The following is a 25,488-nucleotide window of genomic DNA, read 5'->3' as shown; positions in this document are numbered from 1 at the left end:
GTCAGTCCTTACTTGGTAAAGACATTATCGGAAAAAATGGAGAGTTAAAGGTAGTTAGTATTGCCAGCATACCCTCCCACATGTATGATAGTTGTTTCATTATTTTGGCAGAATGGAGTGAGAAACCAAAACCGACATAACAGGTTTTTTGCTTGCAACTGGAGGAAACAGTTGTCTGTCTTTATGTTATAGTTTCAGCTAACAACTCCATATGTTTTCAATAGTTAAGTTATTGCATTTCAAAAATCATATTTAACATAATTGGTTTGATTTCAAAAGATTGGTTAACATTATTTGCTTGTAATAATGCAATGGCTGTATTGCAGGTGTATTGAGGAGACAATGCGCCACACATTTTTTTTAATAGTATGCTCAGTTATGCTAAGTACAGTCTTTGGATGTTCTACACCGTGTTATTGCCATGGATCGAAGTATTATTGCAGTTATAAAAGCTTAACGACAGTACCGTCTGGAATTCCAAATACAACAACACTTTTGTGAGTATTTGAAATAAAAGTTTTGTGAGTATTTGAAATAAAAGCAATCAGTTGAAATGTAAATATCTGTCTAATAAGTGAGACGTTCCCGGAAAAAAATCTTTATTGAATTGTTAAGACCTACATAAAGCGTGTTTAACCAATTCCACGGCCGACACTCGGCTAACCGAGAGATTGGTCGGTTAATCTATATTGAGTATGCGGCTGTATGGGCGATTGGTCTGTTTATCGGGTTGGTTATACGTCTGTTAAGAGTAAAACGCACAATTTTATGTTAAACTCTATCAAATATACAGATTTTTGGCATGTTATCAGAACCAAATCAAGAAAAGAAAATCGTCTGACAAAGTGATATCTATCATAGAATATTTTTCACCTGTAAAAACATTTCATAGTCTGCGCAGTTCTCAGTAAAACTAAAAGGCGTCGCGCAAGTATGTATAATTTATACTTATACGCATAGCAATTTTTTAATAAAAGGCGAAACAAACAATTTTAGATATCATTAAAAGGACACAAAATAGTACTTTGGTTCTATAAAATAAATTGACATTAGTAAATATTTCATAATTGTAATATAACGTGAATAACACCACGTTTTAGTGAAAATTATGGGAATAAAGTCTGTTAATGGGTTGGACAATTGAAATTGTGTCAGTTAAGAGTTATTTAGCCACGGCAATAGTTTTGCTACATTTATATTTTCCCATTGAAAAAGTAAAGAATGACATGTTCTTGAGTAAAAAAAGAATGACAACACGGTGCAACAGTATCGTTCTAGTAAGAGCATTTTTATTTTGACTTTCTTTGCATTTTATTGAAGGGTGTGTCACTTCAATATAGCATGATATGGATTGGCCGCTGGAATATGACTGCATTTAATATCAACGTTTTCAATCAGCCTTAATTTTTTAATCTGTTCAAAGTAGCACGTTCTCAAATCCGACTGAAAGTGTCTTTCTAATACAACACAGGGGTACATATAACGTGTTGTCGTTCTCATATGCACATGCTATTTGTCACTGGACGTTAACCCCTAATTCGTCAGCATCATCCAATTAGTTCTTTTCTTCTTTTATTTAATCATATGTTGTTTTCAGATCATTCTAAAGAAGTAAATGGAAAGGAGCGAACGCAGCTACATTTTGTTAACTTAAGTTTTAATTCATTTTATTCCGTTTAGTTCCTTTGTACATAAGTGCAGAGAAGAACTGCTGTTGTCCGCATGTAAACTTCTAGAATTCGTCACCAATATGAGTACATCGCAATCCGTTACTGTTTCAACACCCAGGGGTGTTTCATGTCTGTATTCTTAAACAATTATTATTTTTTCTCTCTTTTTTAGCAATGCATCAATCTCTACTGTCCTTTTCTACTATTCTATATTCTGCGTCTCCATCCAGATTCTCGTGTATACCATGATGATCCGAATTGGGGGTAGTGTTTATTTCTGTATTCTTTAAATTGTTATGTCACTTTTCTATACATTTTATTTATCTTACTCAGTATTATTAATTCGTATATTTTAACTTATTTGATTCGTTCAGGGATAGTCACATGTTAAACTATATTTTCGAAGGTGATCAAAAACGGCGGATAGCAAAATGCATATTGCACAGCAAAAGGCATATTGCACGGTTTATTTATATGTCGTTAATGTATATAATGTGGAGACAATATGATATCTATAAAATTCAAACAAAATCAAATGACGATTTTGATACAAATATGGTTGGAAATTTGATAATATAACAATTATAGCCTATGTATGAGGTCAATACAGGATAGATCGACCCAAAGAAGTATTTCGACCTAGGACTTCGTCCTCAGTCAATATACTTCTGTCAGGTCAATATATTCTTGTATTGCCCTCATACAAATGCTATAATTGTATATTATTCCACTGTTTATACACATTGATAGTTTAATCAATATCTGATTGGTTGAGACTATCCCACGTGTCATTGAACAAATCTTCATATATCCCTGAGGCACGGGAAATAAATGTATATTATTCTTTCTCTATTCTTTATATTTTAGCATCCCAATATATTTTACTTACTGATGTTTAGTTACATTACGACGTTTATCTCTGATTAATATACTGGTTACCAATGAAGATGACAAATTGGTGTCATTCATTATGTAAAGAGAATCCATACGATATATGCTACCATTCTTGGATGAAATTAATATTACTTTAATATAACACTTTTTGAAACCATTTTTATCAATTTTCAATTTCCATTGTCTAAATTGTTAATTGATCATGTGTTGCTATCGTATATTTTATGTTTCATTGCTCATGTGCTGTTTCCGTATATTTGAGCTGCTCGTCTTGAGCCTACCCATTTGATCCGATAACACCCCATATAGCAATAAAATTATATTTTTGTTGCCATTCATAACTCTTAACAGACCAATTAATAGACCGAGTTTTATAAATCCGACTCATTAACAGACCAGGTTTTAAATAAAGATTGATTTATGTCACCAAAATACAAATTTTCGTGTAGATTTTTCACACAAAGATATCAATAGGGTTAACAAACACAATGCCTGTCTTTTTTCGATGTTCAAAATTTTGCATGCAAGTAAAATCAACCATCGTGTCATTTTGTGTTCATTTTGTATGTGTAAAATGTGTATAAATTTATTGATGAGTAACCCGCCTTTTCATTTTATAGATCGTACATCGAAGCTAGAAAAATAATAATTACACCACTGGATTCAGTATATTGAATTGTTTTGTTAGACATGAATAACGTTTATAATAAAAATATATTTAAAAAGTTATACAATGAAATATGCTAAACTTTCAATGATTTTCTCGATAACACCTGATTAACAGACTTTAGTGTTGACATGCATATCAATAATGTGGTCATTTTATAAATTTCCTGTTTACAAAACTTTGAATTTTTCGAAAAAAAACTAAGGATTTTCTTCTCCCAGGCATAGATTACCTAAGCCGTATTTGGCACAACTTTTTGGAATTTTGAATCCTCAATGCTCTTCAACTTTGTACTTGTTTGGTTTTATAAATATTTTGATATGAGCGTCACTGATGAGTCTAATGTAGACGAAACGCGCGTCTGGCGTCCTAAATTATAATCTTGGTACCTTTGATAACTATTTACACCACTGGGTCGATGCCACTGCTGGTGGACGTTTCGTCCCCGAGGGTACTACCAGCCCAGTAGTCAACACTTAAGCGATTAAGTGTTGACATGCATATCAATAATGTGGTCATTTTATAAATTTCCTGTTTACAAAACTTTGAATTTTTCGAAAAAACTAAGGATTTTCTTATCCCAGGCAGTACCCGGCCACGTCTACTTGTAGTTTTGTCCATCTGATGAGTTAAGCCTTTTTCAACTGATTTTTATAGTTCGTTCTTATTTTGTACTGTTATACCACTGTCCCAGGTTAGGGGGAGGGTTGGGATCCCGCTAACATGTTTAACCCCGCCACATTATTTATGTTTGTGCCTGTCCCAAGTCAGGAGCCTGTAATTCAGTGGTTGTCGTTTGTTTATGTGTTACATATTGGTTTTTCGTTCATTTTTTTACATAAATAAGGCCGTTAGTTTACTCGTTTGAATTGTTTTACATTGTCTTATCGGGGCCTATTATAGCTGACTATGCGGTATGGGCTTTGCTTATTGTTGAAGGCCGTACGGTGACCTAGAGTTGTTAATGTCTGTGTCATTTTGGTCTTTTGTGGATAGTTGTCTCATTGGCAATCATACCACATCTTCTTTTTTATATAGATTACCTTAACCGTATTTGGCACAACTTTTTGGAATTTTAGATCCTCAATGCTCTTCAACTTTGTACTTGTTTGGCTTTATAAATATTTTGATATGAGCGTCACTGATGAGTTTAATGTAGACGAAACGCGCGTCTGGCGTACTAAATTATAATCCTGGTACCTTTGATAACTATTTACACCACTGGGTCGATGCCACTGCTGGTGGACGTTTTGTCCCCGAGGGTATCACCAGCCCAGTAGTCAACACTTAAGCGATTAAGTGTTGACATGCATATCAATAATGTGGTCATTTTATAAATTTCCTGTTTACAAAACTTTGAATTTTTCGAAAAACCTAAGAATTTTCTTATCCCAGGCATAGATTACCTTAGCCGTATTTGACACAACTTTTTGGAATTTTGGATCCTCAATGCTCTTCAACTTTGTACTTGTTTGGCTTTATAAACATTTTGATATGAGCGTCACTGATGAGTCTAATGTAGACGAAACGCGCGTCTGGCGTACTAAATTATAATCCTGGTACCTTTGATAACTATTTACACCACTGGGTCGATGCCATTGCTGGTGGACGTTTCGACTCCGAGGGTATCACCAGCCCAGTAGTCAACACTTAAGCGATTAAGTGTTGACATGCATATCAATAATGTGGTCATTTTATAAATTTCCTGTTTACAAAACTTTGAATTTTTCGAAAAAACTAAGGATTTTCATATCCCAGGCATAGATTACCTTAGCCGTATTTGGCACATCTTTTTGGAATTTTAGATCCTCAATGCTCTTCAACTTTGTACTTGTTTGGCTTTATAAACATTTTGATATGAGCGTCACTGATGAGTCTAATGTAGACGAAACGCGCGTCTGGCGTACTAAATTATAATCCTGGTACCTTTGATAACTATTTACACCACTGGGTCGATGCCGCTGCTGGTGGACGTTTCGTCCCCGAGGGTATCACCAGCCCAATAGTCAACACTTAAGCGATTAAGTGTTGACATGCAAATCAATAATGTGGTCATTTTATAAATTTCCTTTTACAAACTTTTGAATTTTTCGAAAAAAACTAAGGATTTTCTTATCCCAGGCATAGATTACCTAAGCCGTATTTAGCACAACTTTTTGAAATTTTGGATCCTCAATGCTCTTCAACTTTGTACTTGTTTGGCTTTATAAATATTTTGATATGAGCGTCACTGATGAGTCTAATGTAGACGAAACGCGCGTCTGGCGTACTAAATTATAATCCTGGTACCTTTGATAACTATTTGCACCACTGGGTCGATGCCGCTGCTGGTGGACGTTTCGTCCCCGAGTGTATCACCAGCCCAGTAGTCAACACTTAAGCGATTAAGTGTTGACATGCATATCAATAATGTGGTCATTTTATAAATTTCCTTTTTACAAAACTTTGAATTTTTCGAAAAAAACTAAGGATTTTCTTATCCCAGGCATAGATTACCTAAGCCGTATTTAGCACAACTTTTTGGAATTTTGGATCCTCAATGCTCTTCAACTTTGTAATTGTTTGGCTTTATAAATATTTTGATATGAGCGTCACTGATGAGTCTAATGTAGACGAAACGCGCGTCTGGCGTACTAAATTATAATCCTCGTACCTTTGATAACTATTTACACCACTGGGTCGATGCCACTGCTGGTGGACGTTTCGTCCCCGAGGGTATCACCAGCCCAGTAGTCAACACTTAAGCGATTAAGTGTTGACATGCATATCAATAATGTGGTCATTTTATAAATTTCCTGTTTACAAAACTTTGAATTTTTCGAAAAACTTAAGAATTTTCTTATCCCAGGCATAGATTACCTTAGCCGTATTTGTCACAACTTTTTGGAATTTTGGATCCTCAATGCTCTTCATTTTTGTACTTGTTTGGCTTTATAAATATTTTGATATGAGCGTCACTGATGAGTTTAATGTAGACGAAACGCGCGTCTGGCGTACTAAATTATAATCCTGGTACCTTTGATAACTATTTACACCACTGGATCGATGCCATTGCTGGTGGACGTTTCGTCCCCGAGGGTATCACCAGCCCAGTAGTCAACACTTAAGCGATTAAGTGTTGACATGCATATCAATAATGTGGTCATTTTATAAATTTCCTGTTTACAAAACTTTGAATTTTTCGAAAAAAAACTAAGGATTTTCTTATCCCAGGCATAGATTACCTTAGCCGTATTTGGCACATCTTTTTGGAATTTTAGATCCTCAATGCTCTTCAACTTTGTACTTGTTTGGCTTTATAAACATTTTGATATGAGCGTCACTGATGAGTCTAATGTAGACGAAACGCGCGTCTGGCGTACTAAATTATAATCCTGGTACCTTTGATAACTATTTACACCACTGGGTCGATGCCGCTGCTGGTGGACGTTTCGTCCCCGAGGGTATCACCAGCCCAATAGTCAACACTTAAGCGATTAAGTGTTGACATGCAAATCAATAATGTGGTCATTTTATAAATTTCCTTTTACAAAACTTTGAATTTTTCGAAAAAAACTAAGGATTTTCTTATCCCAGGCATAGATTACCTTAGACGTATTTAGCACAACTTTTTGAAATTTTGGATCCTCAATGCTCTTCAACTTTGTACTTGTTTGGCTTTATAAATATTTTGATATGAGCGTCACTGATGAGTCTAATGTAGACGAAACGCGCGTCTGGCGTACTAAATTATAATCCTGGTACCTTTGATAACTATTTACACCACTGGGTCGATGCCGCTGCTGGTGGACGTTTCGTCCCCGAGTATATCACCAGCCCAGTAGTCAACACTTAAGCGATTAAGTGTTGACATGCATATCAATAATGTGGTCATTTTATAAATTTCCTTTTACAAAACTTTGAATTTTTCGAAAAAAACTAAGGATTTTCTTATCCCAGGCATATATTACCTTAGCCGTATTTAGCACAACTTTTTAGAATTTTGGATCCTCAATGCTCTTCAACTTTGTAATTGTTTGGCTTTATAAATATTTTGATATGAGCGTCACTGATGAGTCTAATGTAGACGAAACGCGCGTCTGGCGTACTAAATTATAATCCTGGTACCTTTGATAACTATTTACACCACTGGGTCGATGCCACTGCTGTTGGACGTTTCGTCCCCGAGGGTATCACCAGCCCAGTAGTCAACACTTAAGCGATTAAGTGTTGACATGCATATCAATAATGTGGTCATTTTATAAATTTCCTGTTTACAAAACTTTGAATTTTTCGAAAAACTTAAGAATTTTCTTATCCCAGGCATAGATTACCTTAGCCGTATTTGTCACAACTTTTTGGAATTTTGGATCCTCAATGCTCTTCATTTTTGTACTTGTTTGGCTTTATAAATATTTTGATATGAGCGTCACTGATGAGTTTAATGTAGACGAAACGCGCGTCTGGCGTACTAAATTATAATCCTGGTACCTTTGATAACTATTTACACCACTGGATCGATGCCATTGCTGGTGGACGTTTCGTCCCCGAGGGTATCACCAGCCCAGTAGTCAACACTTAAGCGATTAAGTGTTGACATACATATCAATAATGTGGTCATTTTATAAATTTCCTGTTTACAAAACTTTGAATTTTTCGAAAAAAACTAAGGATTTTCTTATCCCAGGCATAGATTACCTTAGCCGTATTTGGCACATCTTTTTGGAATTTTAGATCCTCAATGCTCTTCAACTTTGTACTTGTTTGGCTTTATAAACATTTTGATATGAGCGTCACTGATGAGTCTAATGTAGACGAAACGCGCGTCTGGCGTACTAAATTATAATCCTGGTACCTTTGATAACTATTTACACCACTGGGTCGATGCCGCTGCTGGTGGACGTTTCGTCCCCGAGGGTATCACCAGCCCAATAGTCAACACTTAAGCGATTAAGTGTTGACATGCAAATCAATAATGTGGTCATTTTATAAATTTCCTTTTACAAAACTTTGAATTTTTCGAAAAAAACTAAGGATTTTCTTATCCCAGGCATAGATTACCTTAGACGTATTTAGCACAACTTTTTGAAATTTTGGATCCTCAATGCTCTTCAACTTTGTACTTGTTTGGCTTTATAAATATTTTGATATGAGCGTCACTGATGAGTCTAATGTAGACGAAACGCGCGTCTGGCGTACTAAATTATAATCCTGGTACCTTTGATAACTATTTACACCACTGGGTCGATGCCGCTGCTGGTGGACGTTTCGTCCCCGAGTATATCACCAGCCCAGTAGTCAACACTTAAGCGATTAAGTGTTGACATGCATATCAATAATGTGGTCATTTTATAAATTTCCTTTTACAAAACTTTGAATTTTTCGAAAAAAACTAAGGATTTTCTTATCCCAGGCATAGATTACCTTAGCCGTATTTAGCACAACTTTTTGAAATTTTGGATCCTCAATGTTCTTCAACTTTGTACTTGTTTGGCTTAATAAATATTTTGATATGAGCGTCACTGATGAGTCTAATGTAGACGAAACGCGCGTCTGGCGTACTAAATTATAATCCTCGTACCTTTGATAACTATTTACACCACTGGGTCGATGCCACTGCTGGTGGACGTTTCGTCCCCGAGGGTATCAGCAGCCCAGTAGTCAACACTTAAGCGATTAAGTGTTGACATGCATATCAATAATGTGGTCATTTTATAAATTTCCTGTTTACAAAACTTTGAATTTTTCGAAAAAAACTAAGGATTTTCTTATCCCAGGCATAGATTACCTTAGCCGTATTTAGCACAACTTTTTGGAATTTTGGATCCTTAATGCTCTTCAACTTTTTACCTGTTTGGCTTATAAATATTTTGATATGAGCGTCACTGATGAGTCTAATGTAGACGAAACGCGCGTCTGGCGTACTAAATTATAATCCTGGTACCTTTGATAACTATTTGCACCACTGGGTCGATGCCGCTGCTGGTGGACATTTCGTCCCCGAGGGTATCACCAGCCCAGTAGTCAACACTTAAGCGATTAAGTGTTGACATGCATATCAATAATGTGGTCATTTTATAAATTTCCTTTTACAAAACGTTGAATTTTTCGAAAAAAACTAAGGATTTTCTTATCCCAGGCATAGATTACCTTAGCCGTATTTAGCACAACTTTTTGGAATTTTGGATCCTCAATGCTCTTCAACTTTGTACTTGTTTGGCTTAATAAATATTTTGATATGAGCGTCACTGATGAGTCTAATGTAGACGAAACGCGCGTCTGGCGTACTAAATTATAATCCTCGTACCTTTGATAACTATTTACACCACTGGGTCGATGCCACTGCTGGTGGACGTTTCGTCCCCGAGGGTATCAGCAGCCCAGTAGTCAACACTTAAGCGATTAAGTGTTGACATGCATATCAATAATGTGGTCATTTTATAAATTTCCTGTTTACAAAACTTTGAATTTTTCGAAAAAAACTAAGGATTTTCTTATCCCAGGCATAGATTACCTTAGCCGTATTTAGCACAACTTTTTGGAATTTTGGATCCTTAATGCTCTTCAACTTTTTACCTGTTTGGCTTTATAAATATTTTGATATGAGCGTCACTGATGAGTCTAATGTAGACGAAACGCGCGTCTGGCGTACTAAATTATAATCCTGGTACCTTTGATAACTATTTACACCACTGGGTCGATGCCACTGCTGGTTGACATTTCGTCCCCGAGGGTATCACCAGCCCAGTAGTCAACACTTAAGCGATTAAGTGTTGACATGCATATCAATAATGTGGTCATTTTATAAATTTCCTGTTTACAGAACTTTGAATTTTTCGAAAAAAACTAAGGATTTTCTTATCCCAGACATAGATTACCTTAGCCGTATTTGGCACAACTTTTTGGAATTTTGGATCCTCAATGCTCTTCAACTTTGTACTTGTTTGGCTTTATGAATATTTTGATATGAGCGTCACTGATGAGTCTAATGTAGACGAAACGCGCGTCTGGCGTACTAAATTATAATCCTGGTACCTTTGATAACTATTTAGCCAACCCGATTAGCAGACCAACCTCCGATATAGCCGCATACTAAATATAGATTAACCGACCAAACTCTGGGTTAGCCGAGTGTCGGCCATGAATTCGTTTGTGCATCAAACCATGAGATACTTTTACGAGTATAAAGAACACCCAAAACAATTGAAAGTCAACTCAGATATTTGTTTTTGACCTTGCTAACTTTCCTTTTTTGAAGACAAAATGTGAACAAAATGTTTGAGATGTAGAATGTTAGAAACCGTATACTGGCCACATATTTGAAGTAAATTTTGATTTGTTTGCTTTGGATTTTTTTTATCGTATACTGACTTTATTGTTTTTATTTGCAATTTACGATAAGAAAAAAAACCCATAATTATAATCAGTATCATACTTTTAAGTTCTATATCATTGGAATGCCCTTCGTAAGGACATTCATCTGTTCTGGCGCAACTGTTCCGCTACTGCCATTGCAAAAAAAAAGTATCTTAAAATAATGTGTCTTCTACTTTTGACGGTTTTGCAACTTAATGCATACAATCTAATAAGCTCTACCCTGTTCACTGATGGCTACTCAATTATGCATTCCCTCTTCCGGTAAGACTACAGCAAAACAACACTCCCTAAATTATGATATCGGCGCAGTGATTACAAGATATGGTGAGTTAGAAAGGTGTATCGCTTATTCAATTCGGCATTTAAATAGACGGTGAATTTGTTTACACAACAATTGTTCCAACAGAGTAATGTGGAAGACCCATTGAGATCGACACTAAATGAATGTAAAAAAAATGTCACCATCACGAATAAGATAACAGATAAAATACGGGTGTGTTTTAGCTCACTAGCGATGTGAAATTGCTGTCTTAGATCCACCTTTTCCTGCTACAACTATAGTTCATGCAGTTCTAAAAAAATATGTTTATTACCTTGATTAATCTTCTTAATTGATTTATGAAATGAACATTAATAACATATCTGTTGCCTATTTTTACAACCGCAGTTACGGGCCTAAAATATCTGCTCAATTATCACTAATAATCCATATGTAATAGATTTTGTTCGTATGCAATTCTGGTGACAGGTGTTTAAATATGTTCGAAGCCTGTTATGGAAAATGAACGCAAGCACACTTTTCATACTATTCGTGATTGTTTTCTTTAATTTGCTTCATAGGAAAGGTTCAAATTCAATTTTGATAATTACCATTTAATGTTGTTAGTTCAAGGTACCTTGTAGTTTGTTAGATTATCATTGAAGTGATTTAGGCTTTTGAAAACTTATTTATATATTCTACAATACACATTAGTATTACCTTTTTTTTTCATTTTTTATGTAAAATTAAATCTTGTAAAGGTATTAATTATTTTTTATTACATTTCGTATTTATATCATTTCAACATACAATTAAGGTGTTCATAAATATAGGAATTAGAAAAATAAAGTTGTTTATAATCTTGTCAATGAAATGCTAGAATAGATAAAAACCTTTTCAGTTTTGTTAATAGAGACGTTTTACTGTATCCTTATAGGAAACATAAATCAATAGAAGGAAATTCATGGTTCTTATTTCATTGAGACAATTTTTTCTATAGAAATTGAAGTTTAGACTATTTGCATGGGAATATCTGTATTATATCATATTTGTATTGACATCAACTGGTTAAGGTGGTACATAACACTACAGGGAGATAACTCTGTAAAATCAGCTAAACGTTTTAATTACGTTGTGTTGTTAAGGGAACATTAAGCTTCTCGATCATCAAAATTAGTGTTTGTCAAACTGCTATATAACGAGTGTAATTTTTCTTACAAAATGGTTGGTTCAAATGTTTTGAATTTTTGTCAAAGGGTCAACGTTAATACTTTGTCAAAATTTTATGAAAATTAAACGAGCCAAATTAATTTAAGTGAAGGTGTTGGGTACCACCTTAAAAAGGTAATAGGAATGATGTATCCATCAATAGTGATTTATCATGTGTTTATTATATTTTTGAAAGTTGGACGACAAACCATTTGTACACAACACAATCATTTGGTTTAAAACAACATACAGCATTATTGTACAAAACACAATATACCATGTAAAGAATTCATGGGTTTCATTTGGCTACACATTGTTAGTTATTGCATTAGATAATTTTCACTGGCATTCCTTGCCATCAACCTTGTCTGCTGCCATACAGCACCGTTAGCAAAAACATTATCCCAACTTGTTTTGAAAAAAATATTGGTATATTATTTTACGTCAGAATTTTTTTTATCTTCAATGGTATAGACATATGTGTTGAAAATATCGAGACTCATTGTTGTTGAATTCTCAAATTTATCAAGAATTACAATAAAATTGTTAGAGAACAAACGCGCTTATTGTGTGAGAGGAAAACATGATTAAACATAAATGTGGTAAGGCAGACAGGAAAAGTGTCGAAATATTGTTCAAAACAAATCTGTCAGTGCATTTGACATATGATTACTGGTATTTAAACATCTTACCTCAACAAAAGTTGCTTTGTATATGTACTATGTTAAATACAAATAGGAAGATGTGGTAAGCTTGCTTATGAGACAACTATCTACCAAAAAATATTCGCAATCATATGTACCGGTCGGCCTTCAACAATGAGAGAAAAAATACCGTATAATCAGCTATAAAAAAAGCCCCGACATGAGACATGTAAAACATTTCAAACGAGGAAACTAACACAGTTGGCTTCAGATAATTTTAAATAAGACAAAACAATTATTAACAATATTTCTTTCAAAAAATTATTGAATAAGAAAAATCAAAAGAAACTGTTGTACAAAATATAGATAATGAGTTGAAAAATGAATAATTAAGAAGCTGCATAGAACACAGTTTTGACTGAAATATTGTCCAAATATCACTTGAATATATTTGACTGACATGAACCTAAACATCATCGTCACTGATTATGGCCTTAATGAAACAACTTCATAAATATTTAACGGGTAGAAGAAGTCTCTATATAAAGGCAACAGTAGTATACCGCTGTTCAATAGTCATAATTCGATTAAGCGAAAACAAATCCGGGTAACAAACTAAAACTGAGGGAAACACGTCAACTAACAGAGGAAAACAACGGAATAACAGAAACACTGAACAACAACAAAAGCAAACCCCAACATACATAGACACAGACTTTTTGATAACAACGTGATGGATTAAACCTTGTGTTATGGCTAGCCGAGCCTCCCGCTTATATGGCAATGTTCAAAATACCACTAAAATGACAACACTACGTGACAGGAATACATTACTAGCAAACAATAGATCACTTAGCAAAGAGAAAAGCATAAATGAATTGTATAATAGTACATTACAAGATGAAAACAGACTAAAGTCTGTCTACACTGGTATAGTTCTATCTGTTGAACTTATTATCACGTTTATAATTGTGTCTATATCAAAAATATCAACAATGTAACGGTAAAAATGTCCAAGGTTTTGAAGTTAAATGTTTACTCATTACAATCGATTATTTTAGGAATATAGGCATGTCTATTTTTTCGTTTATGTCTGTGCGTCATATGCAATCAAGTAACACATTTTAAAACAGCTTGGTATCATCTTCAGTAGCTTTCTTTATGCTACGTAATTTATTTTTATGAAGATCATAATGGAGATGTAGATTTTTATTTTTCAGGGAACTGAAAGAGAATCAAATTACTGAGATTAAGGTAGATGAATTCCAAGGCATGGCGGCTCTTGAAAACTTGTAAGTATATTTATTCCAACAAAAATAGTACCGCCTTCTGTTGGTAGTATGCTGTCGCATTATATTTATCCTCATCTTTTATTCATATTTCATATACAATTTCATTTTGAGAAGGTATTTCTTCAATACATTTATTATTGTATGTTTATGACAAATAAATACAATTTTCATAGTAAGGAATACATTTCGTTCATATATCATTTCATCGTACGTTTACATTGTACAGTTTACAAGAAATACTAAAATATGGATTCGTATAATCTTGTAACTAACTTGATACGATAGCTAAAGACCATCTGGGTTTTGTCACAGAGATATTATCATTTAAAGAAATATAAGTTAATTGTTTATGAATCCTCTACCTCACATGCAGTTGGTAACTAATATCCATGAAAATATGTTTGAATTGACGAGATAGCAAATAAAACGCTTAACACTTAAAACAATGTTATCTGTCAGGTATCTGGATAACAATCTGATAACCAACCTAGTGCCGAATGTATTTCAAGACTTGACTGCTCTAAAGACACTGTAAGTACTCTGTATGATAAGAAACGTCTATCCGTGCATATGTTAACACGTTTTGAAGGATCTATATCTAACATTCAAATGATTACATACAAATAATACATACAGAAATGGCCTTAAGGAAACGACTTTTAAATGGCCAATCAGATAATTAACCTTCTTTCATTTATTGTGTTGTCCTACATCATGCCGTTTGTTTTTTTCGTTTTTATTGTATTGTATATTATTTAATTGTTTTGCCGATTGTGACATTTTTACTGAGTGTGAATTTGCATAGAACACAGTTTTGACTGAAATATTTTATAAACATCATTTTAATCCATTTGACTGACATGAACCTACGAGACAATCAAATAACTGAGATTAATGTAAATTCATTCCAAAGCATGGCGGCTCATGAAAAGTTGTTAGTATATTTATTCCAACAAAAAAAGTACCGCCTTCTGTTTGTAGTATGCTGTCGCATTATATTTATCCTCATCTTTTATCCATATTTCATATAAAATTTCATTTTGAGAAGGTATTTCTTTAATACTTTTATTTATTGAATTTTTATGACAAAAAATTTCAACTTTCATAGCAAGGAATACATTTCGTTCATATATCATTTTAACATACGTTTACATTGTACAGTTTACAAGAAATACTAAAATATGGATTCGTATAATCTTGTAACTAACTTGATACGATAGCTAAAGACCATCTGGGTTTTGTCACAGAGAAATTATCATTGAAAGAAATAAAAGTTAATTGTTTATGAAACCTCTACCTCACATGCAGTTGGTAACTATTATCCATGAAAATATGTTTGAATTGAAGAGATAGCAAATAAAACGCTTAACACTTTAAAAAAAATGTTATCTGTCAGGTATCTGTATGGCAATCTGATAACCAACCTAGTGCCGAATGTATTTCAAGACTTGACTGCTCTAACAAAACTGTAAGTACACTGTATGATAAGAAACGTCTATCCTTGAATATGTTAACACGTTTTGAAGGATCTATACCTAACATTTAAATGATTACATACAAATAATACATACAGAAATGGCCTTAATGAAACGACTTCATAAATATTTAACGAGTAGAAAAGTCACTAAAGTCTGTCTACACTGGAATACATCTATTTGTTGTACGTATTATCACGCTTATAATTGTGTCTATATCAAAAATATCAACAATGTAGTGGTAAAAATGTCCAAGGTTTTGATGTTTAGATTGTATACTCAGTACAATCGATTATTTTGGGAATATAGGCATGTCTATGCTTTTTTATGAAGATCAGAATGGAGATGTAGCAGTACACTGTAAATTATTATTTTTCAGGGACCTGAATACTAATCAAATTACTGAAATTAAGGTAGATGCATTCCAAGGCATGGCGGCTCTTGAAAAGTTGTAAGTATATTTATTCCAACACAAATAGTACCGCCTTCTGTTGGTAGTATGCTGTCGTATTATATTTATCCTCATCTTTTATTCATATTTCATATACAATTTCATTTTGAGAAGGTATTTCTTCAATACTTTTATTTATTGAATGTTTATGACAAATAATTACAACTTTCATAGTAAGGAATACATTTCGTTCATATATCATTTTATCATACGTTTACATTGTACAGTTTACAAGAAATACTAAAATATGGATTCGTATAATCTTGTAACTAACTTGATACGATAACTAAAGACCATCTGGGTTTTGTCATAGAGAAATTATCATTGAAAGAAATAAAAGTTAATTGTTTATGAAACCTCTACCTCACATGTAGTTGGTAACTATTATCCATGAAAATATGTTTGAATTGACGAGATAGCAAATAAAACGTTTAACACTGAAAAAAATGTTATCTGTCAGGTATCTGTATGGCAATCGGATAACCAACCTAGTGCTGAATGTATTTCAAGACTTGACTGCTCTAAAGATACTGTAAGTACTCTGTATGATAAGAAACGTCTATCCGTGCATATGTTAACACGTTTTGAAGGATCTATACCTAACATTCAAATGATTACATACACATAATACATACAGACATGGCCTTAATGAAACGACTTCTTAATGGTCAATCAGATAATTAACCTTCTTTCATTTATTGTGTTGTCCTACATCATGCCGTTTGTTTTTTCGTTTTTATTGTATTGTTTATTATTTCATTGTATTGCCGATTGTGACATTTTTACTGAGTGTGAATTTGCGTAGAACACAGTTTGGCTGAAATATTTTACGAACATCATTTAAATCCATTTGACTGACATGAACCTACGAGACAATCAAATAACTGAGATTAATGTAAATTCATTCCAAGGCATGGCGGCTCTTAAAAATTTGTAAGTATATTTATTCCAACAAAAAAAGTACCGCTTTCTGTTGGTAGTATGCTGTCGCATTATATTTATCCTAATTTTTTATCCATATTTCATATAAAATTTCATTTTGAGAAGGTATTTCTTCAATACTTTTATTTATTGAATTTTTATGACAAAAAAATGTCAACTTTCATAGCAAGGAATACATTTCGTTCATATATCATTTTATCATACGTTTACATTGTACAGTTTACAAGAAATACTAAAATATGGATAAGTATAATAGCTAAAGACCATTTGGGTTTTGTCACAGAGATATTATCATTTAAAGAAATATAAGTTAATTGTTTATGAATCCTCTACCTCACATGCAGTTGGTAACTATTATCCATGAAAATATGTTTGAATTGACGAGATAGCAAATAAAACGCTTAACACTGAAAAAAATTGTTATTTGTCAGGTATCTGGATGGCAATCTGATAACCAACCTAGTGCCGAATGTATTTCAACACTTGACTGCTCTAAAGACACTGTAAGTACACTGTATGATAAGAAACGTCTATCCGTGCATATGTTAACACGTTTTGAAGGATCTATATCTAACATTCAAATGATTACATAAAAATAATACATACAGAAATGGCCTTAATGAAACGACTTCATAAATATTTATAGAGTAGAAAAGTCACTAAAGTCTGTCTACACTGGTATACATCTATTTGTTGTACTTATTATCACGCTTATAATTGTGTCTATATCAAAAATATCAACAATGTAGTGGTAAAAATGTCCAAGGTTTTGATGTTTAAAATGTATACTTAGTACAATCGATTATTTTGGGAATATAGGCATGTCTATGTTTTTTTATGAAGATCAGAATGGAGATGTAGCAAAAAAATCAAAAAAATTCTGTTGTGCAAAATATAGATAATGAATTGAGAATTATGTTAGTTGAAAAATGAATAATTAAGAAGCTGCATAGAACACAGTTTTGACTGAAATATTTTCCAAACATCATGGAACGGTTCTGTATTCATATCACATTATCGTGATCTCGTCCTGAATATATATTTAATTTCCCATTGGATGTCAAACAGACAGCCTTCGGTCCATCGAACGTCCCCAAGAGGGTTGATCAACAAAAAACGCGTCGAACGCATTAACATAAAACAAAGTTATTTTCATTAATTCTAGTTATAATTATATTTCTTATGGAAGCCTACTCTGACAAAATATAGTACTTTTGGTGTTGCAGATTACTAGCACGTAACAAATACATTTGCGTAACTAAAACTTTTGATGAAAGATAGATATTGCTTTGACGACTACGAGCCCAATGTTACTTGGTTATGCTGTTATATGACATTTTCATCAAAGGTATTAAGAAAACCGTAGTGGCGTTTTAGTATTAGATGACTTCTGGGAGGTCATCTGTTCCTAATTGACTGTAAAAGTTGCGTACTAAAAAGAGTCCATGCACACAAATGATATATATATAAATAAATGGTTGCAACTAAGTCCAACTTTATGTAAAATGTTAACACAGCTGTGAAAATTGAAAATTGCTGTTGAATTTATCATGTTTTTTGAATTGGTTGTACATGTATGAACGTAACTAAATTGACTTATTTTCGTAAATTATTTTTGTGTCCTCTCTATTTGATTTTGCAGCGATTTTTTTGATTTTTTTTGGGATGATTGGAGTTTATATTATTTTACATTTATTTTTCAACTCATGAAAGTGGCGAAGAAAAATCAAATGGCAGAACTTGTTGGTTTGAACTCCCACTTTTTAATTTTTTTCTAAAATTTTAGATTAAAAAGAAATCCCCTTAAAATTGATCCAAAGCATGAGTAAAATTGCTATGTTCTCTTTTCTGCAATAAGTGTCTTTAATGTGAACAAAGGGTATCAATGGAACTATCTCAAATCGCAAATCAAAGAGTCTAAGATATCACCATGACCAATAAAAAAAAACAGACAAACAGCAGTCCATAAAACTCTACACCCAAATGTAAATCGAACACTACCGTTTCAATATTCGAATGAATTCTGTTTTCACTATAAGCTTTTAAAACACAAATGCCGGTAAATGGTACGTAAGTTATTTTTATAAAATATGACTTCAAATTTATCTCGCAAAAGAGAAATACCATTCATGGATAGCTCCGATTGCTTGTACGAGTTTGACTATACTTTTTGCTTTTTGTCAGCTCTTAATTTAACGTTTGTATTACGTTTTGTTTGGACTCGAACAACATTGAAGATACATCAATTGTCGAAAGGGGCATCTTGTGCAATACAATTGTTTGCGTGAAAGTTATTCCTGAGCATATGGAATCTTTCCCGGGTTGGGAAAATTATTATTAATATTCATTTTTTCAATATATTACTAGTTATTTGTAGTCATATGTAAGATTACAATTATCACGTTTAACATTTTCTTAAACAAAAAAAGCAGCAGAGTTTCTAGTTCTTTGATATGATGCAACAGCTTAACACAGATCACCGATTTCAATTTTGCCACCGATTTCGGAGCAAGGCCATGTTGGCATTTCAACATGACTTCAAACGGTAATTAAGTTCGACTTATTTTTTACTGTACTCAGATCATATTTTTCTTTTCGAGTTTTATCTATCCCTCCTTAAGTTATGGTCTTCCTTATATTGACAATATCGATCTGCCTTTTTAACACAGAAAAGCAAAAGGGTCCATTCTCGCAGAGGGCGGTATTTTGAGCAACTGCAAAACCTTCAATATAAGCCTGTTTTAAGAACATAAATTGCTATTGTCTAGGAACTACTTTTCAGTAACTATGAGTAAGCTGTTTTAGGGGGCTTTATATCGATCTGAAGAGGCAACATTTTTCACTGATCTTTATAGTTTGGCTGTAACAACACGGCCCTAGGTTAGGAAAAGGTTTGATCGGCCATTTTCTGTATGTGTTGTTTTTGTGTATAAATGAGACTGTTGGTTTTACTGATTACCTTTTTTTTCATTTTGTTATGTCGAGACTTTCATAGTTTGCTATTTGACATGGGTTTTGCTGATTGTTCGAGGCTGTACGGTGACCAATTGTTGCTAGCATCAAAGTCATTTGGTCTCTGGTGGAAAGTTGTCTGATTGGCAACCTTACCTAATGTCCTTTTTGATACTGAGTTTTTGTTTTATTATCATGATTATAAGTACATAATTTAATTTTGGATGTAATCGTCTTCTGATTGGCTGGCGTTATTTTGTTATCAGCCCATAAACATAATTTAGTCATGTGACCGTGACGTCATCAACGTTTTTTCATGGTTTTCTACGGTTTAAAATGGAATTTAGAATTAAATTATTAGAAATGACTCTAATATTTTTTCTGTCTATTCGAAATAACATAAAACATGTGGTGCACAGTGTTAAATAACCCGCTACGCGCGTTATTCAGTGTACACCAAATTTTTAATGTTATTTCTTCATAGACAGAAAAAATATTACAGTCATTCCTTAAGAAGATATTCAATATGTTAAACAGGTTTTTAAACAGGTATATCATTCAGCTGCTTATATGCATGTGTAATGAGTAGCAAAGTATTAAAAATACTGGTTTGAAGAACCGTATTTGAAATCTTCGGCGTTACTTTTTTAGCAAGCAGCTAGCAATTAGCAATCTGTCATCGATCAGTGACGTCATTAATCAGTCAGACTTATCAGAATACAAATCGTTTTGACTAATCGGACGGATTGGATGGATTGATCATTCTGACTGAGTTCGTCAAGTTGACCTCTTACAAAATTACGGAATCGTAAAATGAAGAAATTGTTGCAGTCTTATTCAACGCAAATGAAAGTTTAAGTAGATATAGGAAGATGTGGTGTGAGTGCCAATGAGACAACTTTCCATCCAAAAACAATTTATAAAAGTAAACCATTATAGGTCAATGAACGGCCTTCAACACGGAGCCTTGGCTCACACCGAACAACAAGCTATAAGTATCTATATCTTTATTTTATACATATTTTATCACAAACCATGAACATTCTTAAACAATTCGAAAAAAAATTTGTTAGTTTATTATATTCATCATATTTTATGAAAAACAACCCATACTGGTGTACAAAAGGTACTTATATCTAGTACGGTTCGTGAATTTCATAGTCATTCTTAAATGATTCGAAAAATTATTTTAGTATGTTTTCTCTTATATGTATATAAACTCATCGTAAATAGATACCAGGATGTATTATATTGTATAAAAACAGTCCTTTCTGATATACAGAATGTAGTAATATCAAATGACGGTTCCTGATTTCCATAAAAATGTAGAAATGATTGCACTCTTATTCAACTTGAAATATGCAGTTGTTTCAACACAAACAAAAGTTAAAGTATCTTTTATTATTTACACTTTATGAAAAAATACTCATCCAAAAACACAAAAATGACTGATTGCTAATAACGGTGCATGCGTTTCAGTTTCAGGCATAGATTACCTTAGCTGTATTTGCCAAAACTTTTAGGAATTTTGGTCCTCAATGCTCTTCAACTTCATACTTAATGTGGTCTTTTTAACTTTTTTGGATTCGAGCGTCATTGATGAGTCTTTTGTAGACGAAACGCGCGTCTGGCGTATATACTAAATTTAGTCCTGGTATATATGATGAGTTTATTTAAAAGACGAAATATAGGCTTCTTTTTACAACATTATAGCGCAATTCCATTCCAAAAATCTGATTGTCATTTTTAAAAGTGTTTCTATAATAAGATCATCAATATCTTTTCTTAGAGGATAACTGATGTGGTCAAAAGTCGTTAAATGTTTAAATTACTTGTCATTTCATTGACTGATCCGTAACTAAAATGTAAATGGTAGCGTTAGTGGAGCAGGATTTGTCTACCCTTCCAACTCACCTGAGATAAATAATTGGAAAAGTATGAAAGGAAAATAAAAGTGTTCTTAACATTGTGAATGTTGTTTTTTTATTCAAATATCATACCTTCTGAAACATAACTTGATTTAACATTCTCATGAAGATATTGCCTTTTCGTAATGTGTAAAATAAGATTTAATAGGTAAATTGATCTTTTACATTTAAATAAATCGATATACAAAACTTTCTATGAAAATATAACTCTTTGCATGTAAATTTTGCACGCGGTTTCAATTTCAAAATCGAAATGCCGTAATAAACGCGTACAAAAGTACACTACTGTCGCAATTTCAAAGCAGTTACAAATTTTTTCAAATATACGTACATATACACATGATATGTGTCGCAGGTTGCGTACACTGAATGTCGACTACTATAGGTTACACTTTGTAAATACAGCTCTTTCACATACCACGCCTCTTTTGGAGAGGAATTTAATATTCATAGATATTTTGTTTTGTTTACCTACTGGTTTCCAGATATGATCTCTATTCTTCATCTTGTAGAAAAAACAACTGGGGAATGTTACCAGTTTAAAAACATATGAATAGCAGCCAAATTGAATTTTGAAGACGACCCAAAGTGAAGGGAGGGGTAGTACAGAATTATAGTATACGTTTATACTCTTAGAAGTTCGAGGCATATAAATGTTAAAAATATGCCACAAACCCCTTGTTTTGACCTTTGAAAAAAATAGTAGTGCATATAAACTTTCCATTCTGGCATATATTTTTTTATTAAACTTTACAGTAAAATTGGCACAGTTTGAGCCGTAAAAGGAGTTCCTATGGGAAATTGCATTGTCTTTATTTACAGATGTGGAACCTATAATATTGTACAAACCGTTCGTGTTGCGGGTTGTTTTAAAATGCAAGTTATTCATCTGTTTTTGCTTTTTGTAGTGCATGAATGAACATCATTTAAGCATTAAACTATACTTATATAGATCCTCTACAGTCTAACATTTACAATTGTAATCACGAGCAAGCTGCTTTCTAATTGGCAAACATTAATTGCAAAAGTGGTATATTTATACTGAGTGTCATACCTTCGATTTTTCTATCAGTGACTGAGCAGAAAGTTGATGAACCAGGGGTACCAAAGAACATTTTGACATGTTTACCTATAATGTCTTTTTGTTTTGTTCACACATCAATATAATGTCAATATAATGGAATTTTATGCGACTGTCATACAAGTGAGAGGTTTAGCTAGCTAATCCACCATTTTCTTCATAAACAAAATGACTGCACCAGTTGTTATCCATTCGTTTGATGTGTTTGAGCGTTTGATTTTGCAATTTGATAAGGAACATCCCGTTTTGAATTTTCCTCAGAGTTCGGTATTTTTGTGATTTTACTTTTGGCTATTTGTTTAATTGATCACGATATTTTGTAATATTTTAATTCCCTTATCGAGTGATTTAACATAGATGTGAACCGCATGAATTCTCTCATTTAACAAGAATCAATAATAAAATGGCCAAACATACAGTTCGCTCTAATTAATTTCATCTTTAAATATTTTAAAGTACACATTGTTAAGGCGCTCTTGCATTATATTACATTATGGATTAAGAGTTAGGAATCATTCTCACATAAATAATTTGAAAACAGTTGTACATTCAATTCGTTGAATTATTTGAAGTAGAACAGTATGTTAAACCGAATTGTTAACTTTCTTTCGGTTGCTATGTTATCTTCGTGTAAAAGCAATCCCTTTGCAATAATGGGTATGTATATTAATTGATTGATTGATTGATTTATTGATTGATTGATTGATGAATAATCTTATTCACAAACAATGATGCATGGATAATGTTAATTCTCCATGAACGCTGTGAAAAGAATTATTTCAAAGTTTAAATGTATTGTCTTTTTAAAGGCTTTTGTCTCAGAATCCATTGAACTGCGGCAACTGTGAAATGTCACAACTAAAGTTATTTCTTCAAAATCAGAATTTGGGGACTGCAGGTGCAACGTGTATTGGAACAAGTATAACGGTAGTCGCCTTTGATTTCACCAATTGCACAGGTACGATACTACAAATAAATGATAATTTGAAAAAGAAATTGTCCAAAAAGTAAAACAGTAATCCCAATACCCATATACATTTCTTTAATATCGATTGGTTAATGATGCGTCGTAAAAAAAACTTATCCTCGGACGTTACTAACTAATATACCTGGGCGTTACTGGAAATTACCCCGGTAACTGCACAGACATTCCTATGCAATGGTTGGGCTCACTGAAAATTTAATTTGGTATTTTCTACATGATGACTGATGACTGTATTCTTAGTTGAAGAAACATCGTGTCAATCGCATTCTATATTTGAAGCGCCACGTTTTATTAGTCTAGTTTCTCTCGTTATTGAAGCACCTAAGACCCGTTAACAATTTGTCAGCTTGTCCTTTCTTTTATCAAACTTCTTTTTTTTTTTAAATACTATGCTTCATTTTTGCTCATTGTGTCTGAATTTCTCTAAAAACGGCGATTTTGACTAGGATCGGTGATAAATTCGCTATCTACGTTTATTTTCTTGTTAGCCTCATGGTGTAATGGAGTACTGAGGGTGTGAAAATTTCTAGGGACACTTAATGAGAGCCGTCTATCGTACATCCTGCACAATAAAGCTGTAATCTAAGTTTGGTAAAATCATACATTAATTTATCAACTGATAATTTTCCGAGTAAATATATCATTTGAATCATTCTGGCATCGATGAATCGATTATAGATTAATGTTTGAAATAACACACACGCATGCATTACCAGTCAACTGACAGAGAGACCGGTCAAATGATAGTTCAATACAAACGAATGATTGGTTACTGGTCTTTATCTAAAAATGTTAAGAATAGTTTTTTCTTGTTGTATTGCAACTCGAACCTTCAGATGCTTTGGTAGGTTCACACATAAATAACAAATTTCGTTGATTTGGTGCACATTTTAGTTTTTGACTCACGTCTTAGTTAATAAAAAAGCGTCATCTGATTTCTGATGTAATCATGTTCACATAATTTGTCATAAAATGTCTAAAATAAAAGCTTTGAATATGATTTAAAACATCAAACCATACTTACATAGTTATTAGTTCTTCCGATGACTGTGGCTTATTTCATTGTCTGTTTTCTGTCTCATTGAACAATGTACAAAACTATATTTATACTCATATCATAAGTCTTAATTATTGATACATATAAGATTCATTTACAGCAACAGAAACAAGCACGTTGTATACTACCAACAGCAACGTTGGTTCCTCATCTGGTGAGTACAGTGTTATAATAAGAAATGTAACTTAAAGGTTATTTTAAAATAATATATATTTATTTATTTTTCTTAAATATTTAAATTCATCCTCAAAACGGCAACAAACTTATCTTTTTTTCCATTCAGAACATTTTATCTGACCTGTCAAGTAATAACGGAAGCAAGTTTGTGCGTAGTGTTTTTTCTGCAGCAGCATAAGTTTGTGATTAGGTCAGTTGAAGATGAAACAAAGTGACTAATGGTGTATCAGTGTTAATCGAAATGTAGTTTTATTAGCATTTTTTATTCTGGTTGGAAGGCGATTATTTGGATTCAGTCCTTAAGAATGATCCATCGAATTTTAACAATGAGAAAAACATGAAACAACGACAACCGCTCATGATTTGGAATGCAGAATGCGGCATGGTTTAACACATTTAACCTCCCCTAACCTGGGACAGTAGTGTAACAACACAGCATGAAAATAAAC

The 25,488-nt window shown here is 33.1% G+C and overlaps 1 protein-coding gene across 1 annotated transcript in view; it reads left to right on the top strand.

The window, feature by feature from the left end:
- The first annotated feature begins 343 nt into the window (after positions 1-343).
- Positions 344-25,488, top strand: part of LOC143052370 (uncharacterized) — a 46,481-nt gene continuing 21,336 nt past the window's right edge. Inside the window, exons 1-9 of the mRNA XM_076225377.1 lie at positions 344-497; positions 13,920-13,991; positions 14,451-14,522; positions 15,388-15,459; positions 15,846-15,917; positions 16,378-16,449; positions 17,291-17,362; positions 23,630-23,778; positions 24,963-25,016. Coding sequence (XP_076081492.1) covers positions 379-497; positions 13,920-13,991; positions 14,451-14,522; positions 15,388-15,459; positions 15,846-15,917; positions 16,378-16,449; positions 17,291-17,362; positions 23,630-23,778; positions 24,963-25,016 — 754 coding nt within the window. The 5' untranslated portion in view covers positions 344-378. The remainder of the gene's footprint in view (positions 498-13,919; positions 13,992-14,450; positions 14,523-15,387; positions 15,460-15,845; positions 15,918-16,377; positions 16,450-17,290; positions 17,363-23,629; positions 23,779-24,962; positions 25,017-25,488) is intronic.

The sequence above is a fragment of the Mytilus galloprovincialis genome, chromosome 11 (assembly GCF_965363235.1).
Source record: "Mytilus galloprovincialis chromosome 11, xbMytGall1.hap1.1, whole genome shotgun sequence".
In the NCBI taxonomy this organism is placed as follows: domain Eukaryota; kingdom Metazoa; phylum Mollusca; class Bivalvia; order Mytilida; family Mytilidae; genus Mytilus; species Mytilus galloprovincialis.
This window is presented reverse-complemented; position numbering and strand designations above follow the sequence as displayed.